General features: G+C 36.2%; 1 protein-coding gene across 22 annotated transcripts in view; it reads right to left on the reverse strand.

The window, feature by feature from the left end:
- The window catches only part of Ca-alpha1D (Ca[2+]-channel protein alpha[[1]] subunit D), an 836,510-nt gene that overhangs the window by 283,427 nt on the left and 530,720 nt on the right, over nucleotides 1–22,363 (reverse strand). For all 22 annotated transcript variants that reach the window (XR_014131916.1, XM_081762817.1, XM_081762798.1 and 19 more), the window contains exon 5: nucleotides 3,001–3,107. Coding sequence is in view for 21 of the 22 variants with exons in the window: in XM_081762817.1 (XP_081618943.1) it covers nucleotides 3,001–3,107 (107 nt within the window). In the remaining variant the exon portion in view is untranslated. The remainder of the gene's footprint in view (nucleotides 1–3,000; nucleotides 3,108–22,363) is intronic.

Raw genomic sequence — 22,363 nt, forward strand, 5'->3', positions numbered from 1 at the left:
ATATGCTGATCAAAGTCCGTATTTGTTCAGTATAAGGACTTCAATTTTTTCTGTGGACTTTGCTCAGGAAATCTGGATTACGCTCCCAACATCTGAAATTCAGGGTAGGGGGGCGGATGACCTCTAAACGGACGTCCTTCTCCAGCAGCAATCATATAAGACTCTAGATTCCACCTTGTCACATTGTTTTTCTTTCATTCATTTCGGATTCTTTCTTTCTCTAAAGTATGTATGTATGGAAACTGAGAACCAACATGTACTGTGTCAACGAATGCCTGAGATATTTCAGAAGCACAATTTAGCAAAGAACCCTTTGTTTTCTGAATACAACACAAAAACTTGTTTTCATCATAACTCTTTTATTTACTTTTTAATATCAGTTCTATAAGTAGTCTAACCTTCGACTACGACACTTTCTCGCAAGTTAACTGATAAGCATTTAAACAATACAAGAAACGTTAAAAACAAGGGGAAAAAAGAGGCAAAATAAATTGTAGATCACCACATTGACCCCTAGCCACAAGAAATCAAAACATTCACATGGGAGGAAAATAGTCTTTTGAATGAGAAGCACTTAGGCCCGTAGCCAGCCTGATTTCTTAGGGGGGCAGAAGTGAATATTAAGGGGGCAATGATAAGACATGACACAACACCATAAAATTGCATACTTATTTATTAGTTACAAAATCTGTATCAGCTATAGTTTCTTTTATACATAATATCCTGTATTGACAATATTACAGTACACAAATTCAAGATTAAGAACATTGATCATTAACATACAAAGATTAAAAAAAAAAAAAAAAAAAAACTGCGATGCAATATAATTGAGGTGATTTCAGTAATATAGTACTATGGTAAACGTGGATGAGGAACGTCATTGTACGTCGCATTTGCACTAAACAAAAGCTAATTAACTGAATGTTAGATTGAGCACATGACCCATTAATCATGATTGTTCCATTTGCAGAAAACAAAATATTATAAACAATATTTTAACGTAGACTTTTTTTTTATCACAACAAAACACTCCAATTAACTTTTATTGTATAATGGTATCATTATATGTTCATTAGAATTGATTTGTTTCTATCTAAAAAAAAAAAAAAAAAAAAAACTATTTTCCTTCACATTCTAATTTTGTAGAATGCCAACTTTTTTGTTTGTTAGTTAAAATTTAGCATCATTTTTTCAGTACCGAGGCTACAAAAAACGCGAAGCTTGCAGTTTAAAGTGGAATTCGAACCACCACATTGCTCTCGAATTCAAGAATTCCATGGGTATAAAAACCCGAGATCACATTCAAACATGTGCGCTCTATTCACTAGACCAGCGGTAAGGGTTATTTTGTAGTATTGTTTTACAAAATATTAATTTCTCGTAAGCCTTTACTGCAGCTTTTTGTTTGTATTAATTCCTAAGAATGATGAGATAAAAATACTGAGACCAAAGCACTTGCATTTATTAATAGAAAAACTTAAAAGAGAATATTATTATATAAACGAACGTATTTTTTTTTTGTTTTATTTTTGTGTGCTTAATACGGGCTCTTTGCGAGGTACTTTGTTTCATATTAATTAAAATTGAAGTATTTAGTTTTTAAACATTAGAACAAAAATATATTACAGCAACTTTAGATTATATCAATACAAAATAGAAGTAATGTTTTATTGAACATTTGTACTCAATTTTCTACCTTCCAAAATAACAGAGACATTACAGTTCATTTATATTCACAACTAACGTTGTGGACTATGATACTGTTGTTTGGAAGTGCACCTGATATTCTTGGATGCTTGTCGTGGTTACAATAACATGGCATGGTTTGAAATTCTTGAAATGGGTAAAGGCAGTTGAATATGTTTGGTACATCTAGCAAGAAACATATAATTTTACACATAAATGGGTAGAATTCGCAAAGTTGAATTTAATTTGGTAATTATAATAGCAAGAATTTCACTGGTTTTGTGTCAGTTTGAAAATTCTCCTCAGCGTGTTTCTTAGACGTGGCAAAAAATAATTTAGAGTGGGCTGTGCCCCCTCTAGCCCCTCCCTGGCTACGGGCCTGGAAGCACTTTTTGACCATTTTCTTTCTCTGGCATATATATTTTTTTTACAAAAATAAAATAAAATAAAAATAAACATATGTTTCACTCAAGTCTTAAAAATACACGTGTTTAAAACAAAATGTTAAAAATGTATATAAAATCTGTTTTAAACAAAATCAACTGTTTAAAGCAAGTTTTAGTCATTTGCTTTAAACATTTTGTTTTAAACAAAACAACCCTGGTTACAATCGAACCACAGAAGAGCAGAAGAGTATCTAGGTAGTTTGATTTCAGATATGTACGGTACCTGCAGATGGCAGAGGAAGCTTGTTTGGTTATTTGTGATTGCACTGAATTCCACGGGAATAGTAAATCTTTTTCCAGTTTACTCTAAAATTAGGAGATACAACCTACCACTAAGTTCACCATCGCCACTCATTTCTAAATGAACGAGTGAAACAAACGATGTTTGCAATTTTAAATGGCTATTTACCCTGATTGATTCTAAGATTAAGCATTATCATCTTACTATGACTATTAAGCCTCAATTAATGAAACTGTTGAAATTTCGATTTTGTTTTTTATTCAATGATATAAGGCAAGCACCCTTACCAGTATCTGTGCAGTAACTGTAAAAATGTTCTTTTCTGTGCTTGATTCACTTAAGTTAAACGGCCACAAATGCTCAATATCCACAAGTAAGTTAAAAACTTCAAATATCAAAACATACACATTGTTTATTTATTTTGATATATTACATATCCTCCTTTCATAAGTTTTCCGACCGTTTGTTACCAAGATGCAGAGACAAGGACACCGAACTCCTATTGATTTACTAGATAGAAATAGAACACGACTGGATTCTGACGCAGATTAAGTTATCTATAATGTACGCATGACGTCATATTGAAACTTACAAGATCACCTTCTATTCGTTCTAATGTATACTTACTTGGAACTCCTGAGACCAATCGCAACGGTCGCAGTACTCGAAAAGCTCGCAAGGCCTTGACATCAAACCCCTCCTTCATGAGATTTGATAATGCTGTACTAATTATACTGAAACGAGAAAAGGAAAAAAGAAACTAAGTTTCCACACTAGAGAAAGTGATTTAGGGGCTGTGTTTCATGCCACATGAAACATTTATTATATAGTCTTGGATAGCGTGGGAAAAGAACATCTATGTTTCTGAAAAATCAAAGGAATTTAATTTTCACATATTTTTTTTTCTTTTTATCAAAACCAGACAAATACGAACAAAAAATAAGAATGATTTATTCAAAGAAAAAAATACGTTTTATGTAGACGGAAGGAGTAAAGCAAGGAACTACATAATGGTAGGTACAGGCCGAATAGACTACATGTTGAGAAAAAAAAAAAACAATGAATCACATGAAGCAATGATATATTGCCAATAATACATATTATTAAATTATAATCGTTTGTTATGGTCTGATTGCATTTTTAATTACGAAAAACAAATAAAGACAAAAAGACTGAGGAGTTAATTTAAGAAAATACATCAGAACAGAAGTGCAAATAAACTAGGTTTTATTATATTTTTCTTGAGTTATTTGACGTACTTTTTAAGATGACTCAGCTTCTTTATTATTTGGACCACTCTGTTCCAGCACCGATACTATAATGATGTATATGTATCTATAACTTAACATAATGCTAGTTATATTTAAGTTTAGTGTCCCTTTCAGCAGTGATGCTATATGAGACGTGGACCTACAGCTTAACATGGAATTCAAATCACATGAGCTCCTGCCGGGAATCGAACCTGGATCTCCCAAGCCAAAGGCGATTACACTATCCACATAGGCACGATATAATCACCACTCTGGACTAGGTGAAAGTTGGAATTTGTATTGACAGTTTTCACCGGTGGATATTGGTAATTGCCAAATTTCAGTTCTTGATTATCAGTAATAGTTAGGTCATGCATGTGTTTCCTGGAAATTAGTGAGCATAGAACATGCTCAAAGAGAGAATAATACTATCGTACATTAATTTCTCCTAATGCGCTTGGACATTCCTATGGAAAAGTTGTGGCTGGCCTTATTCGATATCAATCGTTGTTAACTTGACTAACGTATTACTGAATACGGAAATTAGCATAATTTTTTTACAAGCTAGCCGATGGCTAGCACCCTGTTAGAGGGTTACGCCCTCTTTTAGGGAAGGGAATTTTATGGAGAATGTGATACTGGATGTATGAAGGATGGTCTATGGGAAGGTAGATATCAATTTATCTTTATTTAGTAAAATCTATAAATAAACACAGGACTTAAGGCTTTTGCAGCCTTAACATTTGGGTTGGGAGACATACAAAATAATACAAATATATCATATAATATACATAACACATAATATACATAGTATGAGGAGAAAATGTGAACACATATAAAGAAGGATGATAAATCAAGAAGCGATGGTTAAAAATATAATGAGAGTTTAATCAGATGCAGAAGGAAATAATTTAAACACTAGGCCAAAGTAGTATCGATTTGTATGACGATGGGGGTGAGAGATGAGATGAGGTGCAAAACACGCCACAACACATAGTAAATGTTAATTGGACACATGAGAGTATCTTCTTGCCTAGGGGCAACTCTAGGCTATGATGTGGACAGGGGGGAGCCCATGTTAGTGATAGAGGAGAATCACTGTGCAGTAGATGGAGTTATGAACGGATGATGAAAATGAGTATGAAAATCATCGAGGAGATTTAAGTCTGGGAGATTCGTTGGCAGTGTGTAACAATATAGGGTAAATAATAATGACAAGGGCGTGTGCATATATCAAAAGGGCGTGGGATGAACTGCTAAATGATGCATGGCATCCATAAGAAGAAGATGATGATCGTGGTAACGTTTAGTAAGATAAGTAAGTCTGAGTTTTTCGATATGGTACTGTAATGTAGGGAATGTGATAAGACTGTAAAGATGTTGGGTAGGGCTGGGTAATTTGATTCTATGTATATACAATTCGGAAGGCATGACGTTCAAGTATTAGGAGTTTGTGGTAAAAACTGGTTGGGGCAGATACCCGGGCTGTGTGGCCGTGTGTGAGAGTTGGGCGGAGAAATGCCTTATAAGTAGTGAGAACTTGGATCCCAAGGAGTGCCACTTAAACGTTTCAGTAAATTTAAACGATTGTATGCTTTACAAGTGATTGATGCCAGGTGCTTCTTCCAGGTTAGATGTCGATCAAATGTTACACGTAGATATGTTGCTCTCTTATGGGGCGTTTACACTTAGTCGATTTGCGTTCGATTCAGTTGAATTGACGTCACTTTCAACTTAATCGACCGTGTAAACGGGACTTCAACTTAATCGCTTGTTGATCGAAGGCCACTAATCGACTGGCAACTGAATTAAAAGACGTTCTATTTTCTGTGGTTGAAATAATTGAACACATCCATCAATCTGTTTCGGCCTAGTTGCTTCGAATTAGTGGCAAATGCAGCGAGTCGATTTAGTCGTGCGACTAAATCGACAAAGTGTAAACGCCCCATTACTGGCTTGTATGGGAACCTGGTCGACTTGAATGGATAATCTATTGGGGATGCGGCGAATTCTAGTTGACTTTTTGGGTGGTAGAAATACGACGGCTTGTGTTTTTAAAGCGTTAATGTGAAGATGCCACTTCGTGCACCAGAGAGAGAAATTACCTATAGCTGTCTGCAAAAGCGTATTAATTTGTTGCATGGTATTACCCAGTGCAAGGAAGGCAGTATCGTCAGCGTATTGAAATATGTGCACTTTGTCCGGTAGTGGAGGTGTAACGGTATCATTTTACCCCCGGGACAGCTTTACCCCCGGTAAAACTGTACTAGGGGGTAAAGATATCCCGGCTATAACGCGGGACCAGATTACCCCCGGGATAAGATTACCCCCCAAATAAAACACAAGAAAATGAAGTAAAACACGAAATATTGTACCATATTTAAGTTAAACACCTTACAACACTAATTAGTTGCCCCACCACTTTAGTCCTTTCTCTAATTATACCCCTCCCACAAGAAAAGCGGCAAAATAGCACTCACAAAGGAAAAATCGACGCTATTAATGCTGGTTTCACTTAAAGCGTATCTATGGCATTAGTACATATACCTCAATACTAACAATTGTCAGAACACGAAATTCAGCAATTAACATACGAAATAATGCAGGGGGGTAATCCTGTCCCGGGATCAAATTACCCCCCCCCCTAAAAAACAAACAAATCAAGTGATATTCGAAATGCTGTTCCATACTTAAGTTAAACACCTTACAACACTAACTAGTTGCCCCACCACTTTAGTCCTTTCTCTTATTATACCCCTCCCACAAGAAAAGCGGCAAAATAGCACTCACAAAGGAAAAATCAACGCTATTAATGCTGGTTTCACTTAAAGCATGTCTAAGACACTAGTACATACACGTCTATACTAACAATTGTCACAAGACGAGATTCAGCAATTAACTTAGGAAATAATGGAGGGGGTAATCGTGTCCCGGGATCAGATTACCCCCCTATAAAAAAAAACAAGCAAATCAAGTGATATTCGAAATGTTGTCCTATATTAAGTTAAACATCTTACAACACTAACTAGTTGCCCCACCACTTTAGTCCTTTCTCTTATTATATCCCTCCCACAAGAAAAGCGGCAAAATAGCACTCACAAAGGAAAAATCAACGCTATTAATGCTGGTTACACTTAAAGCGTATCTATGGCATTAGTACATATACCCCAATACTAACAATTGTCAGAAGACGAAATTCAGCAATTAACATAGGAAATAATGCAGCGGGGTAATCCTGTCCCGGGATCAAATTACCCCCCCCCCTAAAAAAACAAACAAATCAAGTGATATTCGAAATGCTGTTCCATACTTAAGTTAACCACCTTACAACACTAACTAGTTGCCCCACCACTTTAGTCCTTTCTCTTATTATACCCCTCCCACAAGAAAAGCGGCAAAATAGCACTCACAAAGGAAAAATCAACGCTATTAATGCTGGTTTCACTTAAAGCATATCTAAGACACTAGTACATACACGTCTATACTAACAATTGTCACAAGACGAGATTCAGCAATTAACTTAGGAAATAATGGAGGGGGTAATCGTGTCCCGGGATCAGATTACCCCCCTATAAAAAAAAACAAGCAAATCAAGTGATATTCGAAATGTTGTCCTATATTAAGTTAAACATCTTACAACACTAACTAGTTGCCCCACCACTTTAGTCCTTTCTCTTATTATATCCCTCCCACAAGAAAAGCGGCAAAATAGCACTCACAAAGGAAAAATCAACGCTATTAATGCTGGTTACACTTAAAGCGTATCTATGGCATTAGTACATATACCTCTATACTAAAAATTATCAGAAGACGAAATTCAGCAATTGACATAGGAAATAATGCAGGGGGGTAATCGTGTCCCGGGATCAGATTACCCCCCCCCCTAAAAACAAGCAAATCAAGTGATATTCGAAATGTTGTTCTATATTTAGTGAAACACCTTACAACACTAACTAGTTACCCCGACACTTTAGTCCTTTCTCTTATTATACCCCTCCCACACGAAAAAGCGGCAAAATAGCACTCAAAAAGGAAAAATCAACGCTATTAATGCTGGTTTCACTTAAAGCGTATCCATGGCATTAGTACATATACCTCTATACTAAAAATTATCAGAAGACGAAATTCAGCGATTAACATAGGAAATAATGCAGGGGGGTAATAGTAGTAGGCCCCGACGTATGGCTAGCCGAGTCAGCAAAAATTTTCTCGATTCTGATTGGCTGAGAGAGGTCACGTGACGTTAGGCCCCGCCCACGCGGGAAATTCAAATTTTCAGGTCACGTGGTATGACGTCATGAGTCACCCTGCGGGGAAATCCCTCATTCTCTTTTATGACCGGGATTTTTGAAATTTGTTCCCTTTTACGGGTAAGATGTGTGATTCTGATTGGTTGACAGCTATCACGTGATTTTAGACCCTGCGATATTTGAAATTCGTTCCCTTTTACGGGTAAGATGAATCCTTTGGTACCACGATACTGATTGGCTGATAGAGGTCACGTGATCTTAGGCTCAGGGATTTTTTAAAATTCGTTTCCTTTTTATGGGTAAGATGAGTGGTTTGGTACCTTGAATTTGATTGGTTGATAGCGGTCACATGATCTTAGACCCTGGGATTTTGAAATTTGGGTATCCTCTTTGATGAGTACTTTGGTACTACGATACTGATTGGCTGATAGAGGTTACATGATTTTAGACCCGCTACACGGTGAACAGGTTACATGGTATGACGTCATGTTTTACCCTTGCGGGGAAATCCATCACTAATTCGTTTCCTTTTACGGGTAAGATGAGTCCTTTGATACCTGATTCTGATTGGATGATAGAGATCACGTGATTTTAGGTCCTAGGATTTTTGAAATTAGGGTGTCCTTTCTGATGTATACTTTGGTATCTCGATTCTGATTGGTTGATAGAGGTCACATGATTTTAGACCCGTCACACGGTGAACAGATTACATGGGAATACCCCTCACTCATTTGTTTCCTTTTACAGGTAAGATGAATGTTTTGGTACATCAATTTTGATTGGTTGATAGAAGTCACATGATCTTAGCCCCCCCCACAGCCCATGAGTGAAATATAGAGCGATATGTCGGTGATCACCCTAGACCTGGATTTTAGAATTTAGTTCCCTTTTTATGATTATGCGTAAAGTTCCCATGAAGGGTTCAACCTCCTCCTTAAATAACCCTTTTTTGGTATCATGATATTGTACTGAAGTTTACATTAAATATTATCGTTCTCTTTGACAGATAAGATGATTACCAGCTTTCTTACCTTGATGGAGATCCTGTCCTTGAATTAGTAGCCTATGTCTCTGGAAGTAACAATGGTGAAAGAGGGGTGTCGCTTGTAGATTTCTTATAACACATTGTTGTGAGTTTAAGCGATTTTTTAAACGCTCAGTAAGCGATTCATTAATGGAAACAGTGTTGCCAGATTTTTCTTACCGAAACTGCTCCGATTCTTTTCGAAACGGTTCCGCAGAGTACAAGAAATTTTAAACTAAAATTTTTTCGAACTAAAAAAATTGTAACTAAAAAATTTTAAACAAAAATTTTCAAACAAAAAATTTTCGAACTAAAAATTTTGAAACAAAAAAGTTTCAAACAAAAAATTTTCGAACCCCAAAAAAATTTCGAACTAAAAAAAATTGAAACAAAATTTTGTCGAACTAAAACATTTTTTAAAACAAAAGTTTCGAACTAAAGATGTAAATCACATTTAAAAATTTTCAAATCAAACTTTTTATCGAACTAAACTTTTAAAATTTTCGAACTAGAAATTTAAACCAAGTTTTAGAAAAATCCTAAGAAATGTTTCTCCAGGAATCGAACTCAGGTCTTTCAAACCAAAGATGTGTATGCTAACCGTTTAGCTATGAATGAATTCGGTTTTAATCGTGCTTGGTGGGTTTCGAACCATGGTTCTTGAAAAGGATACACATATACTTTAAGAAAATAAATCTGACAGTGTAACGCTTTCGTTCGTGGATTAAAATAAAATGCTGATAGACTTCTTTGTGTGTAGACATAGAAGTACATATGATTGAAAATGCAAACGTCAGCGGATCGCATTACTTTTGTTTTACTACGAACGTGTCAGCATGATTTATGAAAAAAAGCAAACATTGACATTCTCGTATGGAATATGAGGAAAATGAAATGTCGTCACAGTTACGACAAGTAGTGACATGATCCTGGCAGAAGGGAATTGGCATCGGAATTGCGATACTAGATGTTGTAACTATTGAGAAACGTGAATGATGTCACGATCGATTGTTACACATCGTTTTGGTTCGTGATTCATGACAAAAGCAGCGAGCGTTTTGATTGGTTCGTTGTGATGTCATTTTATAAATTTCCTCGTTTCTGATTGGTTGATGATGACATCGTTTTCGCAGTGACCTAAATAAAAATCTAAATTTCATTTTTCAAATCCTACACCGCTCTCAACTATCGAGTGAGAAGGTTTGTTTTTTTAAAAGTGTCTTCATTAAGAAGCTTTACTGCACCGACTTTTTGTTCATTGAATTTGAGGTAAGTTCAGTGTGATTTTATTTTTCACACAAGATTCCAAAATCATTTTTATTTTATATTTGTGGGCGGATCACGAATACACTGTTTTACTTTTAGTACGAAATATTTAGGCTATGAAGGAATTAGTGGAATGGGAAAGTGGGAGTACGAATCAGGAACCTCCACACATTAGAAGTAAGCACGAGAAATGATATGGTTTAGCGTCCCTTCAGCTTAATGTTGAATGTAAACTCCCGTCGGGAATTGAACCATGGTCAAAGATGTGTGCGCTTAGTTTGAAAAGAATGCATTACAAAATTTCAGAAACTATGCCTGAGAATAATATGGTTCGATTCCCTTTGAAAGCATTAGCGTCCCCTTCAGCTTAACGTGATATTCGAGCAATCACCCGGGATTGAACCAAGGCCAGAGGTGTGTACGTCAATCATTTAGCTTAGTTTTGAAAAGAATGTATGATAACGCGTGAGAATATTAAATTTCAGAAAGCTTGACAGCGATCCGATGTGAAAAGCAAACCCCACCGAGGATTGAACCAGGACCTTCCACATCCGAAGCATGTACGCTAACCGCTTAAATAAAAAATAGTGCATGAATATTTGGTTAAAAGATTTATGCTATACAGATTTTGTTTGACAATTACGTATGTGTTACGTTAATGTTCGGTGAATCTCTTCAACTTGCAAACGCATCATTTAAAGGTCGTTGTGAGTAGAAAAAATGCTTACGCGTGCTTTATCACATCTCAGTACTGTTGAAACATTCATTCATTCATGCATTCTTTTTATCACTATAGAATGGTAGGTCAGTTACATGCTGATGCAATGGTCTCAAGTTTGACAGCAATAAAACACACATTTCAGTAACATAATTATTTTTTTTTAAAAACTTTAATTTCTAGTACACGTGCTTTCATAATGAGATTCTGAACGCCACCGCCAGGGAATCAAACTCAGGACCTTTACATGAATTGCTTAGTTAAGAATTTATCATGAATGTTATGATTTCCTGTTTATCAGGTGATTAAGATTTTTCTTTCTTCTTTTCTTTTGTAGTAAATTCACGCTGCTCAATTCCTTTTTTCCCATTACATATTTGTTTTACCGTAATTGTACCTGTTTGTTTGTTTTCATTTTTAACCATGGTCGAATCGGGTTTTACTGTTTGTAATGAAATCACTCGTCATTATAGACGATTTATGTACGTTTATGTGTTATGAGGTGTGTACGTCAACCATTTAGCTTAGTTTTGAAAAGAATGTATGATAACGCGTGAGAATATTAAATTACAGAAAAGGCTTGACATGCCCCCGACGTGGAAAGCAAACCCACCGAGGATTGAACCAGGGACTTCCACGTCCGAACCATGTACGCTAACCGCTTAGTCACAATAATAATAATAAAAAAATACACTATACAGATTTTGTTTCGACAATTACGTATGCGTAACGTTAATGTTCGATGAGTCTCTTCAACTTGCAAACGCATCATTTAAAGGTCGTTGTGAGTGGAAAAAATGCTGACGCGTACTTTGTCACATCTCAGCACTGATGAAACATTCATTCATTTCATGCATTCTTTTTATCACTATAGAATGATAGGTAGTTACATGCTGATGTAATGGTCTCGAGTTTGACAGCAATAAAACACTCATTTCAGTAACATAATTATTTAAAAAAAAACAACTTTGATTTCTAGTACGTGTGCTTTCATAATGAGATTCTGAACGTCATCGCCAGGGAATCAAACTCAGGACCTTTACATGAATTACTTAGTTAAGAATTTATCATGAATGTTATGATTTCCTGTTTATCAGGTGATTAAGATTTTTCTTTCTTCTTTTCTTTTGTAGTAAATCAAGCTGCTCAATTCCTTTTTTCCCATTACATATTTTATCGTACCTGTTTGTTTGTTATCTCCTTTTATTAACCATGGCTGAATCGGGTTTTACTGTTCGCAATGAAATCACTCGTCATTATAGACGATTTAACATTGAGGGCAGAATGCTCGAAATTCAATTCAACGCACCGCCCGTAGGAACCGATATCATACAGTATGTACATAACAGTTTCCAAGCGATGCTAGACCATTTGTTATCCAATGTCGACGATGAGGCGATGGTTGGTTTATCGGTAATATCACCACGCAACACGAATAAGCCATTTTGGGTGAGTTTTCGCCAAGCACGAAACCTAACACTGGAAACGATGGGGGCCTCGTTCGAAAGAGTTTTACAAAGTAACAATGCATTTCTCCTGCACGAACCATTCACAGTTCATTTCCATCGTGTGGATATTCCACGTGGCTATGGCGGTTTGCGGCAAGGAGTACTGGAGAACGAAGAGTTATTACGTACCAAGCGAGGGATTGTACGTGTAAAAAATCAAGACTCAAGGTGTCTGGCGTACGCCCTTGTTATTGCTATTGGCCTGAGAAAATACAAGAATACAGATATGAAACGACATAAGCAATATAAAAATCAATCGAAATGTATTGTGGACGATGAAGTGAATGCGTTATGTGCAAATGCAGGAGTCAATTTGGATCATGGTGCCAGTGTAAATGAAATACGACAATTCCAATTATACCTCAAAGAATATAAAATTACAGTGTATACCAGTTTCACAGGTCATGATATCATGTACGAGGGGCCCAACGATGAAAATCGCACTCCCATAAATTTGATTTGTTTGGCTGGACATTTTGATATCATCCAATCTTTAACTGCTTGTTTTGCAACCAATTTCTACTGTGAGGCGTGCCATAAAAAGTATAGTAAACGCAATGAACATGTGAAAAATTGTCCTGTAACATGCTCCAAATGTCTACAGAAACCTCTATGCGACAAGAATCAAACGCTAGTGCAGTGCAACGACTGCAATCGTCAATTTTACGGCGAAGAATGTTTTAACAATCATCGTAATATTGTATATCATCAAGGAGAACCTGTATGCAAAATGGTGAAGCAATGTACTAGATGCTACAGAGTATATTCTTTTGTACGAAGTGGACAACGCATTCATGATTGTAATGAGATCTTTTGCAATGTTTGTAAGAAGATTGTTCCAGGATCCCATCAATGTTATATGCTTCCCGATCGACAATGCTTGAAACCTGGTGTTCCTTCACTCATGCACGCAAAGAAAGCATTATTGATTTTTTACGATATAGAATCTATGCAGGACACGAATATTGGCGATAATACGTATGTACACGTTCCAAATTTATTGGTTGCACAACAAGTGTGTTATGCATGTGTTGAAAACGCTAATATCGAGCAGTCTTGCAGTACGTGTGGTCAGCGCCAGCATATTTTCCAAGGAGAGGATCCAATTTATGATTTTCTCCAGTACTTGCGGGAACGTCGTCCCAATATAAATAGGATTTTCTGTCTTGCTCACAACGCGAAGGGATACGATGGACATTTCATCCTAAAGACCATGGTCGAACAATGCCAATGGAGACCTGACGTCATATTAAATGGGACCAAGATACTGAGTTTAACCTTGAATAATCTGACGTTCATTGACTCGTTGAACTTCTTGCCTATGGCATTAAGTAAATTGTCAAAAGCGTTCAATTTACCCGCAACCAAAGGCTACTTCCCGCATTTCTTCAACACGAAAGAAAATCAATCGTATATTGGACCACTTCCAGAAACAAAGTATTATGGTGCAGATGAAATGGCCGTCGAAGACAGAAACAAGTTCATGCAGTGGTACAACGATCATCGTAATGATACGTTTGATTTCCAGAAAGAAATTATCAAATATTGTATTCAAGATGTCAATGTACTGCGACAAGCATGCGTTTCGTTTATGACGTCATTTGAAACAGAAACCAAAGTGAATCCCTTCTTGGAGACGATCACGATTGCCAGTGCTTCCAATTTAGTATTCCGCCGGAATTTCCTCAAACCCAACACTATTGGAATTGTACCGGCACATGGCTATCGATGGAGAAGTACCCAATCAATCGCTGCAATGCAATGGCTGGCCTACATTGAAAAAACCGAAGGAAAACTAATCTTACATGCGGCCCGACAAAAAGAAGTGTTTATTGCGGGATTCCATGTTGATGGTTACTACCAAGATCCTGAGACGTTAGAGGAGCACATCTACGAGCATGCTGGCTGCTTTTATCACGGGTGTAAAGTATGTATTACTACAGGCCGTAATCAGCCCATCTATGGCAATCCAGAAGACACCATGGAATTCCGTTATGAACGAACACAACGCAAAAATGCAAGACTGCGTGAATTGGGGTACATTGTACATGAAATGTGGGAGTGCGAATTTAATCAGTTCTTAAAACAAAATCCTGCAATGGCGACGTATCTGAAGAATCACCCGTACATGAACCGCAGACCATTAAATCCAAGAGATAGTTTTTTTGGAGGAAGGACCAATTGCGTGAAATTGTACCACCAAGTCGACGAAAAAGCGGGGGAAGTAATAAAATATTTCGATATTGTTTCACTTTATCCTTACATAAATAAGTGTGCTAAATACCCTGTAGGCCATCCTAGAATTTATCTACAGGGTGATGAAAATATACCACCAATAAATAAAGTCAATGGTCTGATCAAAATGACGATATTACCAAGTCAACATCTTTATCATGGTCTCCTGCCTTACCGATGCAACAAGAAACTACTCTTTCCACTGTGTGCTGCGTGTGCCGAAGAAATGAACCCAGACCCTACAGCAACGTGTACACACAACGACCAGGAGCGATGCCTCACTGGAACATGGGTATCATATGAAATACAGAAAGCAATAGAATTAGGATATCAACCGGTGGAAATCTTTGAAATTTGGGATTATGACATTGAACAATATGATCCCATCACGAAAACAGGTGGCTTGTTCACGGAATATATCAATACATTTTTGAAATCAAAAATGGAAGCGTCTGGCTGGCCCAGTTCCTGTGTGACCGAAGAAGACAAATCAAAATTCATACAAACCGTCCTGAAGCGTGAAGGTATTGCATTGGATCCGACCAAAATTGAAAATAATCCTGCACGAAGAAGTTTATCTAAGCTTTGTGTGAACTCATTATGGGGAAAACTTTCGCAACGTTCAAACTTTAGCCAGACCACAATTATTGATCGGCCGGAAGAATTTTATGAAAAACTCACTTCCCCCGACATTAAACTCCACCAAATTGTACCCATCAATGATACGATGTTGTATGCGTTCTGGGAGTACAATGAACATGTGCCTGTTCAAAACCGAAACACCAATGTCGTGTTAGGTGCATTTACAACATGTCAGGCACGTCTGGAACTGTACAAGTACCTGGAAATGTTGCAGGAACGTGTTTTATATTTTGACACGGATTCTGTGATATTTACAGAAAAGCCCGGGGAGCCAACCATTGAACCTTCAACGTACTTGGGATGCTTATCGGATGAGATGGAGTCTTACGGCCAACGAGCATACATCAAGACATTTGTCAGTGGAGGACCGAAAAATTACAGCTTAGAAATATACAATCCAGATACCAACATCACCTGCTACATATGTAAAATTAGAGGATTTACATTAAACTACAATGCAGGACAGCAATTAAATTTCAACACGCTAAAAGAAATGATTACAAATCAATGCCGTGGACAAGTCACCATCACTATCCCCCATAAGATATGCAGGACCAAAGACCATACCATCGTCACACGCAAAGAAGAAAAAATGTACAGTATCCAGTACACAAAACGTCGATTTAAAGAACTCAATTCTTATGATACGGTTCCGTACGGGTACGTTAAAAAACGGAAACTGGAACTGGAAAAAGAAGAAGATGAAGAAAAAACTGTAAACACCCAATAAGGCCGCCATTTCTTTTTTCCTTTTCCTTTTTTTCCACTCCTTGACCATAAAGCAGCAACACCAAGAAGAAAAAAATGAAGTATCCAGAAGAGTTCATAAACCACCACCAACACCATCAGTGGAAGAAATGCAGAATCTCATATTCAACGGGGAAATCTTGACCATAAAGGAGCAACACCAAGAAAAATGCAGTACCCAGAATAGTTCGTAAACCAACATCAGTGGTTGAAATGGTGTCATCTCGTACCCGAGGATGAAGATGAGCCTAAACAGATCCATCATTTACGAGTAAGTTTTATTTCTCTCTTATCAATATTGACTCGTTTTTATTGTTTCAGAAAAAAAGAAATTCAAAAAGTAATCCATTGTTTCTTCTTTTTCTTTACAGGATACGTCTACAAGATTCGAAGATGATGACACGTCCAACATATTCATTAAACTAGATCCTGTATTTATTATGTTAATAAAATTGTATGAGAAGAGCACATACCTTTCGTTAAAATACAACAAGTTGAAAAAAAATATGTTTTATTATTTCTTGAAACCCTGAACACTTATTTTCAAATCATGGTAATCTTGAAAATTTAAGGTGAAAAATATATCCAAGATTTGGTTTAAATGATTTTGTTCGAAAAATTAATTAAAAAATTTTTATTGTCCAAAATTTGGTTTTTAATTTAGTTCAAAAAATTGATTTGAAAACTTTCAAATGCGGTTTACATCTTTAGTTCGAAATTATTTTTTAAATTGGTTTGGTTCGAAATTTTTTTTTAAATTTTTAGTTCAAAAAATTTTGATTTGAAAATTTAGTTCGAAAGTTTTTAGTTTAAAATATTTTTTCGAAAAATTTTTAATTTTTAGTTCGAATTTTTTTTGGGTTCGAAAATTTTAAAAGTTTAGTTCGATAAAAAGTTTGATTTGAAAATTTTTAGATGTGATTTACATCTTTAGTTCGAAACTTTTGTTTTTAAAAATGTTTTAGTTCGACAGAATTTTGTTTCAATTTTTTTAGTTCGAAAATTTTTTGTTTGAAACTTTTTTTTGTTTCAAAATTTTTAGTTCGAAAATTTTTTTGTTTGAAAATTTTTGTTTAAATTTTTTAGTTTTGAAATTTTTTTAGTTCGAAAAAATTTTTAGTTTAAAATTTCTTGCACTCTGCGGAACCGTTTCGAAAAGAATCGGAGCAGTTTAGGTAAGAAAAATCTGGCAACACTGTTTCCATTAATGAATCGCTTACTGAGCGTTTAAAAAATCGCTTAAACTCACAACAATGTGTTATAAGAAATCTACAAGCGACACCCCTCTTTCACCATTGTTACTTCCAGAGACATAGGCTACTAATTCAAGGACAGGATCTCCATCAAGGTAAGAAAGCTGGTAATCATCTTATCTGTCAAAGAGAACGATAATATTTAATGTAAACTTCAGTACAATATCATGATACCAAAAAAGGGTTATTTAAGGAGGAGGTTGAACCCTTCATGGGAACTTTACGCATAACCATAAAAAGGGAACTAAATTCTAAAATCCAGGTCTAGGGTGGATCGCCGTCATAGCACTCTGAATTTCTAGCATTGGGGTGGGGTGTAAGATCACGTGACTTCTATCAACCAATCAAAATTGATGTACCAAAACATTCATCTTACCTGTAAAAGGAAACAAATGAGTGAGGGGTATTCCCATGTAATCTGTTCACCGTGTGACGGGTCTAAAATCATGTGACCTCTATCAACCAATCAGAATCGAGATACCAAAATATACATCAGAAAGGACACCCTAATTTCAAAAATCCTAGGACCTAAAATCACGTGATCTCTATCATCCAATCAGAATCAGGTATCAAAGGACTCATCTTACCCGTAAAAGGAAACGAATTAGTGATGGATTTCCCCGCAAGGGTAAAACATGACGTCATACCATGTAACCTGTTCACCGTGTAGCGGGTCTAAGATCATGTAACCTCTATCAGCCAATCAGTATCGTAGTACCAAAGTACTCATCAAAGAGGATACCCAAATTTCAAAATCCCAGGGTCTAAGATCATGTGACCGCTATCAACCAATCAAATTCAAGGTACCAAACCACTCATCTTACCCATAAAAAGGAAACGAATTTTAAAAAATCCCTGAGCCTAAGATCACGTGACCTCTATCAGCCAATCAGCATCGTGGTACCAAAGGATTCATCTTACCCGTAAAAGGGAACGAATTTCAAATATCGCAGGGTCTAAAATCACGTGACAGCTATCAACCAATCAGAATCACACATCTTACCCGTAAAAGGGAACAAATTTCAAAAATCCCGGTCATAAAAGAGAATGAGGGATTTCCCCGCAGGGTGACTCATGACGTCATACCACGTGACCTGAAAATTTGAATTTCCCGCGTGGGCGGGGCCTAACGTCACGTGACCTCTCTCAGCCAATCAGAATCGAGAAAATTTTTGCTGACTCGGCTAGCCATACGTCGGGGCCTACTACTGTAATCGTGTCCCGGGATCAGATTACCCCCCCCTAAAAAAACAAGCAAATCAAGTGATATTCGAAATGTTGTTATATATTTAGTGAAACACCTTACAACACTAACTAGTTACCCCGCCACTTTAGTCCTTTCTCTTATTATACCCCTCCCACAAGAAAAGCGGCAAAATAGCACTCACAAAGGAAAAATCAACGCTATTAAATCTGGTTTCACTTAAAGCGTATCTATGGCATTAGTACATATACCTCTATACTAAAAATTATCAGAAGACGAAATTCAGCAATTAACATAGGAAATAATGCAGGGGGTAATCGTGTCCCGGGATCAGATTACCCCCCCCTAAAAAAACAAGCAAATCAAGTGATATTCGAAATGTTGTCCTATATTAAGTTAAACATCTTACAACACTAACTAGTTGCCCCACCACTTTAGTCCTCTCTCTTATTATACCCCTCCCACAAGAAAAGCGGCAAAATAGCACTCACAAAGGAAAATTCAACGCTATTAACGCTGGTTTCACTTAAAGCGTATCTACGGCATTAGTACATATACCTCAATACTAACAATTGTCAGAAGACGAAATTCAGCAATTAACATAGGAAATAATGGAGGGGGGTAATCGTGTCCCGGGATCAAATTACCCCCCCCCCTAAAAAAACAAACAAATCAAGTGATATTCGAAATGTTGTTCCATACTTAAGTTAACCACCTTACAACACTAACTAGTTGCCCCACCACTTTAGTCCTTTCTCTTATTATACCCCTCCCACAAGAAAAGCGGCAAAATAGCACTCACAAAGGAAAAATCAACGCTATTAATGCTGGTTTCACTTAAAGCATATCTAAGACACTAGTACATACACGTCTATACTAACAATTGTCACAAAACGAGATTCAGCAATTAACTTAGGAAATAATGGAGGGGGTAATCGTGTCCCGGGATCAGATTACCCCCATATAAAAAAACAAGCAAATCAAGTGATATTCGAAATGTTGTCCTATATTAAGTTAAACATCTTACAACACTAACTAGTTGCCCCACCACTTTAGTCCTTTTTCTTATTATATCCCTCCCACAAGAAAAGCGGCAAAATAGCACTCACAAAGGAAAATTCAACGCTATTAATGCTGGTTTCACTTAAATCATGTCTCCGGTATTGGTACTCATATCTGTATATTAACAACTGTCTTAATACTGTGGTTGAAAAGAAACAAGTTTAAAAAAAAGAAAAAAAAGAACGTTTTTTATGTTTGCTTGTACTTTGTTTTAAACAAAAATCATGCTTAAAATGTTTATTTTGTTTAAAACAATAATCTAAATAGGCATATATATTACATCTTTACACGCTGACAGGTAGGGATGAGCACGAGCGAGTTCAAGCGAGTTTTCTTTGAAACTCGACAAGACTCGTAACAGATATCTTTTAACTCGACTCGAGAACTCGGCTGGAAAAAATTTGTGTGTAGTTTCAAGTACTCTTTTCAATTATCCTACATAGAAAATATAATTACCAAGTTACTACTAATACTACAAATTATTATTATTATTATTGTTATCATAAGAACACCGTGTATAAACATGAAAAATAGGCGGTTTGTATCTGAATACTAAAAACAAATTGAATGCCGACTTCTGTAACAGTGTTTCTTTCAGAAAAACGTTCCGGGGGCACACTTAGTATTCAGAGGGACACATTATTTTTACACGGTACAATTCTATTTATTATTATAATACAGACGTATTATTTCGGTTTCCTCCAGGGGGGGGGGGGGCAAGATCAGAACTCCACAAAGTAGTGCTCCCGCAAAACTGGAAGAAGCACTGCTCAGTTTATTTAGTATTATTGTATAACATTTAAACCGCCTACTTTCCTAAATTATCATATGAAAACAACCATCATTTTTTATAAGCAGAGCAAAATATGAAATTTCAATTTTTAAACCATGCCGCACACAATAATAAGAACAATAGTTCTAATGTCTCATGGTGTGTTGAATCGAAATGGTGTGTTTTAATATTTCATATTTGATAATATTTTCATATTTAGTAAAAATCTTCATATTTTGTATGCTGTTTGCCTAAACTTATCTCCAGCTTCGTTGAGCTCAGTGACGACTCACCTTAAAGGATAAGAGAACTTGTCATATGTACTGTGCGTCTAAGACTTTGAATGTGGCCTAAAGAAAGAACTAAAATTAACAGAGGAAAACAGATAGTTCAAGCGAGTGTAGTAAGGTTCTACCATTCGAATCAACTGGTATATGTGTATGGCGTAGGAGACCCGGGTTCGATTTCCGGCGGGAGTTCATGTGGCTCATTAGAAATAGGTCCATCAGGTAGGTATCCAGTACTTTTACAGTACTGTTTTCATCCTCCGGAATTGTAAGTCTTTCCCCGGAGTAAATCTGAAACCACCTTTTATTGATACCGGAGGTTGTAGTGAATTTGAACCACTTTTGGTTTTAGTAGAAAGTTGCGGGTGAAATTGAAATATATTCTTGAGGCGCTTAATTGGTTGGAGAAAACTACTTCTCTCTCTCTATTACCGTTTTTGTTGTATGGCGATCAATGTTAAAACCGGAGATGGTTTGTTTAAACCACTTCCGGCTTGAATACATGGTTCTGATAACAAACGACTTTTAACATTTGATCCTTTATATTTAGGATAAAATTGGTGATGATCCATCAAGTAGCTCTCGAGATGTGTTCTTGCTATATGTTACAATTTCTATTGTTTTGAGATAAGTATTGAAACCAGAATTGGGGTTAATTTCTACCACTTCCAGTTTTAGTTCAATATTAACGAATTAGATGAAAGCTATTCCTTGAGACGCTTAATGGACTGGAGAAAAACGCTTCTTTCTTTTACCGTTTCTGCTCTATGTAATTCCATTTTTATTGAAACCGGAAATTATAGGGAATTTGAACCACTTTCGGTTTTAGTAGATGGACCTGAAGTATGTTCTTGAGGCGCTTAATCGATTGCAGAAAACCACATCTCATTATCTATTTACCGTTTTTGTTATAGGGTGATCAACAGTAAAACTGAAAATGGTATATTTGAAGCACTTCCGATTTAAGTAGATAGTTGAGAAAATAACAAACTAGTCTCATAACTTTTGATCCTTTATATTTTGGCCAAAATTGTTTCTGATCCATGAGTTCTTGAGATTTTTGTCTCCCAAACGGACACACATACATACATACACACACGGACATAGTAAATATATAAATGAGTTACTTTTGTAAACCTTACTCATTAGAAATAAATTGCATTTCAATGGTGAACTTACTTTCAGTTACCCTAGTAATATTTCATAACTAACTCTAATATACAATATGGAAAAAGTTTTGGGACGGAAAATTTCCTCAAATGAAGTTCTGCACAAATATATTCTTTTATTCTATTTTCCAAATAAATGTTAAACATCTCCACAATATCACCACTTATTTTAAGAAATTGGAGCGAGGACGTTTAGTGTGGTGGTCCGTATACTTTATTAAAAATTTACCTCTTTGACAAAGAAAAGAAACGAACTATCAGATAACTGCACGAATTATTCTTATTGGAGATTCAATTGGTTATGAGCAAAGTTTTAATATTGATCTGTTGAACCTGTTTGACTTATTTTTAATAATGTATCTTTTACAAAAATATACTATAATACTTGGGAAAATTTCCAGTCATCTCTTGGGGAATCTACTTTAAACTCCCCTTAAAAGAACGTACCTATACATTACAAATATCAGTATCTGAAAGAAGTGAGCAGCAATGCAGAATAACGCATTATGGTGGATAGTAATCGCCTCAGGGTTCCTTTACTGGCTTTCCTTCAGAGGAATATAATGAGACAAAGGAATAAAGCGTCGGGTAAACTGATTACTG

Source organism: Thermobia domestica, chromosome 6 (genome assembly GCF_964235325.1).
Source record: "Thermobia domestica chromosome 6, izTheDome1.hap1.1, whole genome shotgun sequence".
Classification (NCBI taxonomy): Eukaryota; Metazoa; Arthropoda; class Insecta; order Zygentoma; family Lepismatidae; genus Thermobia; species Thermobia domestica.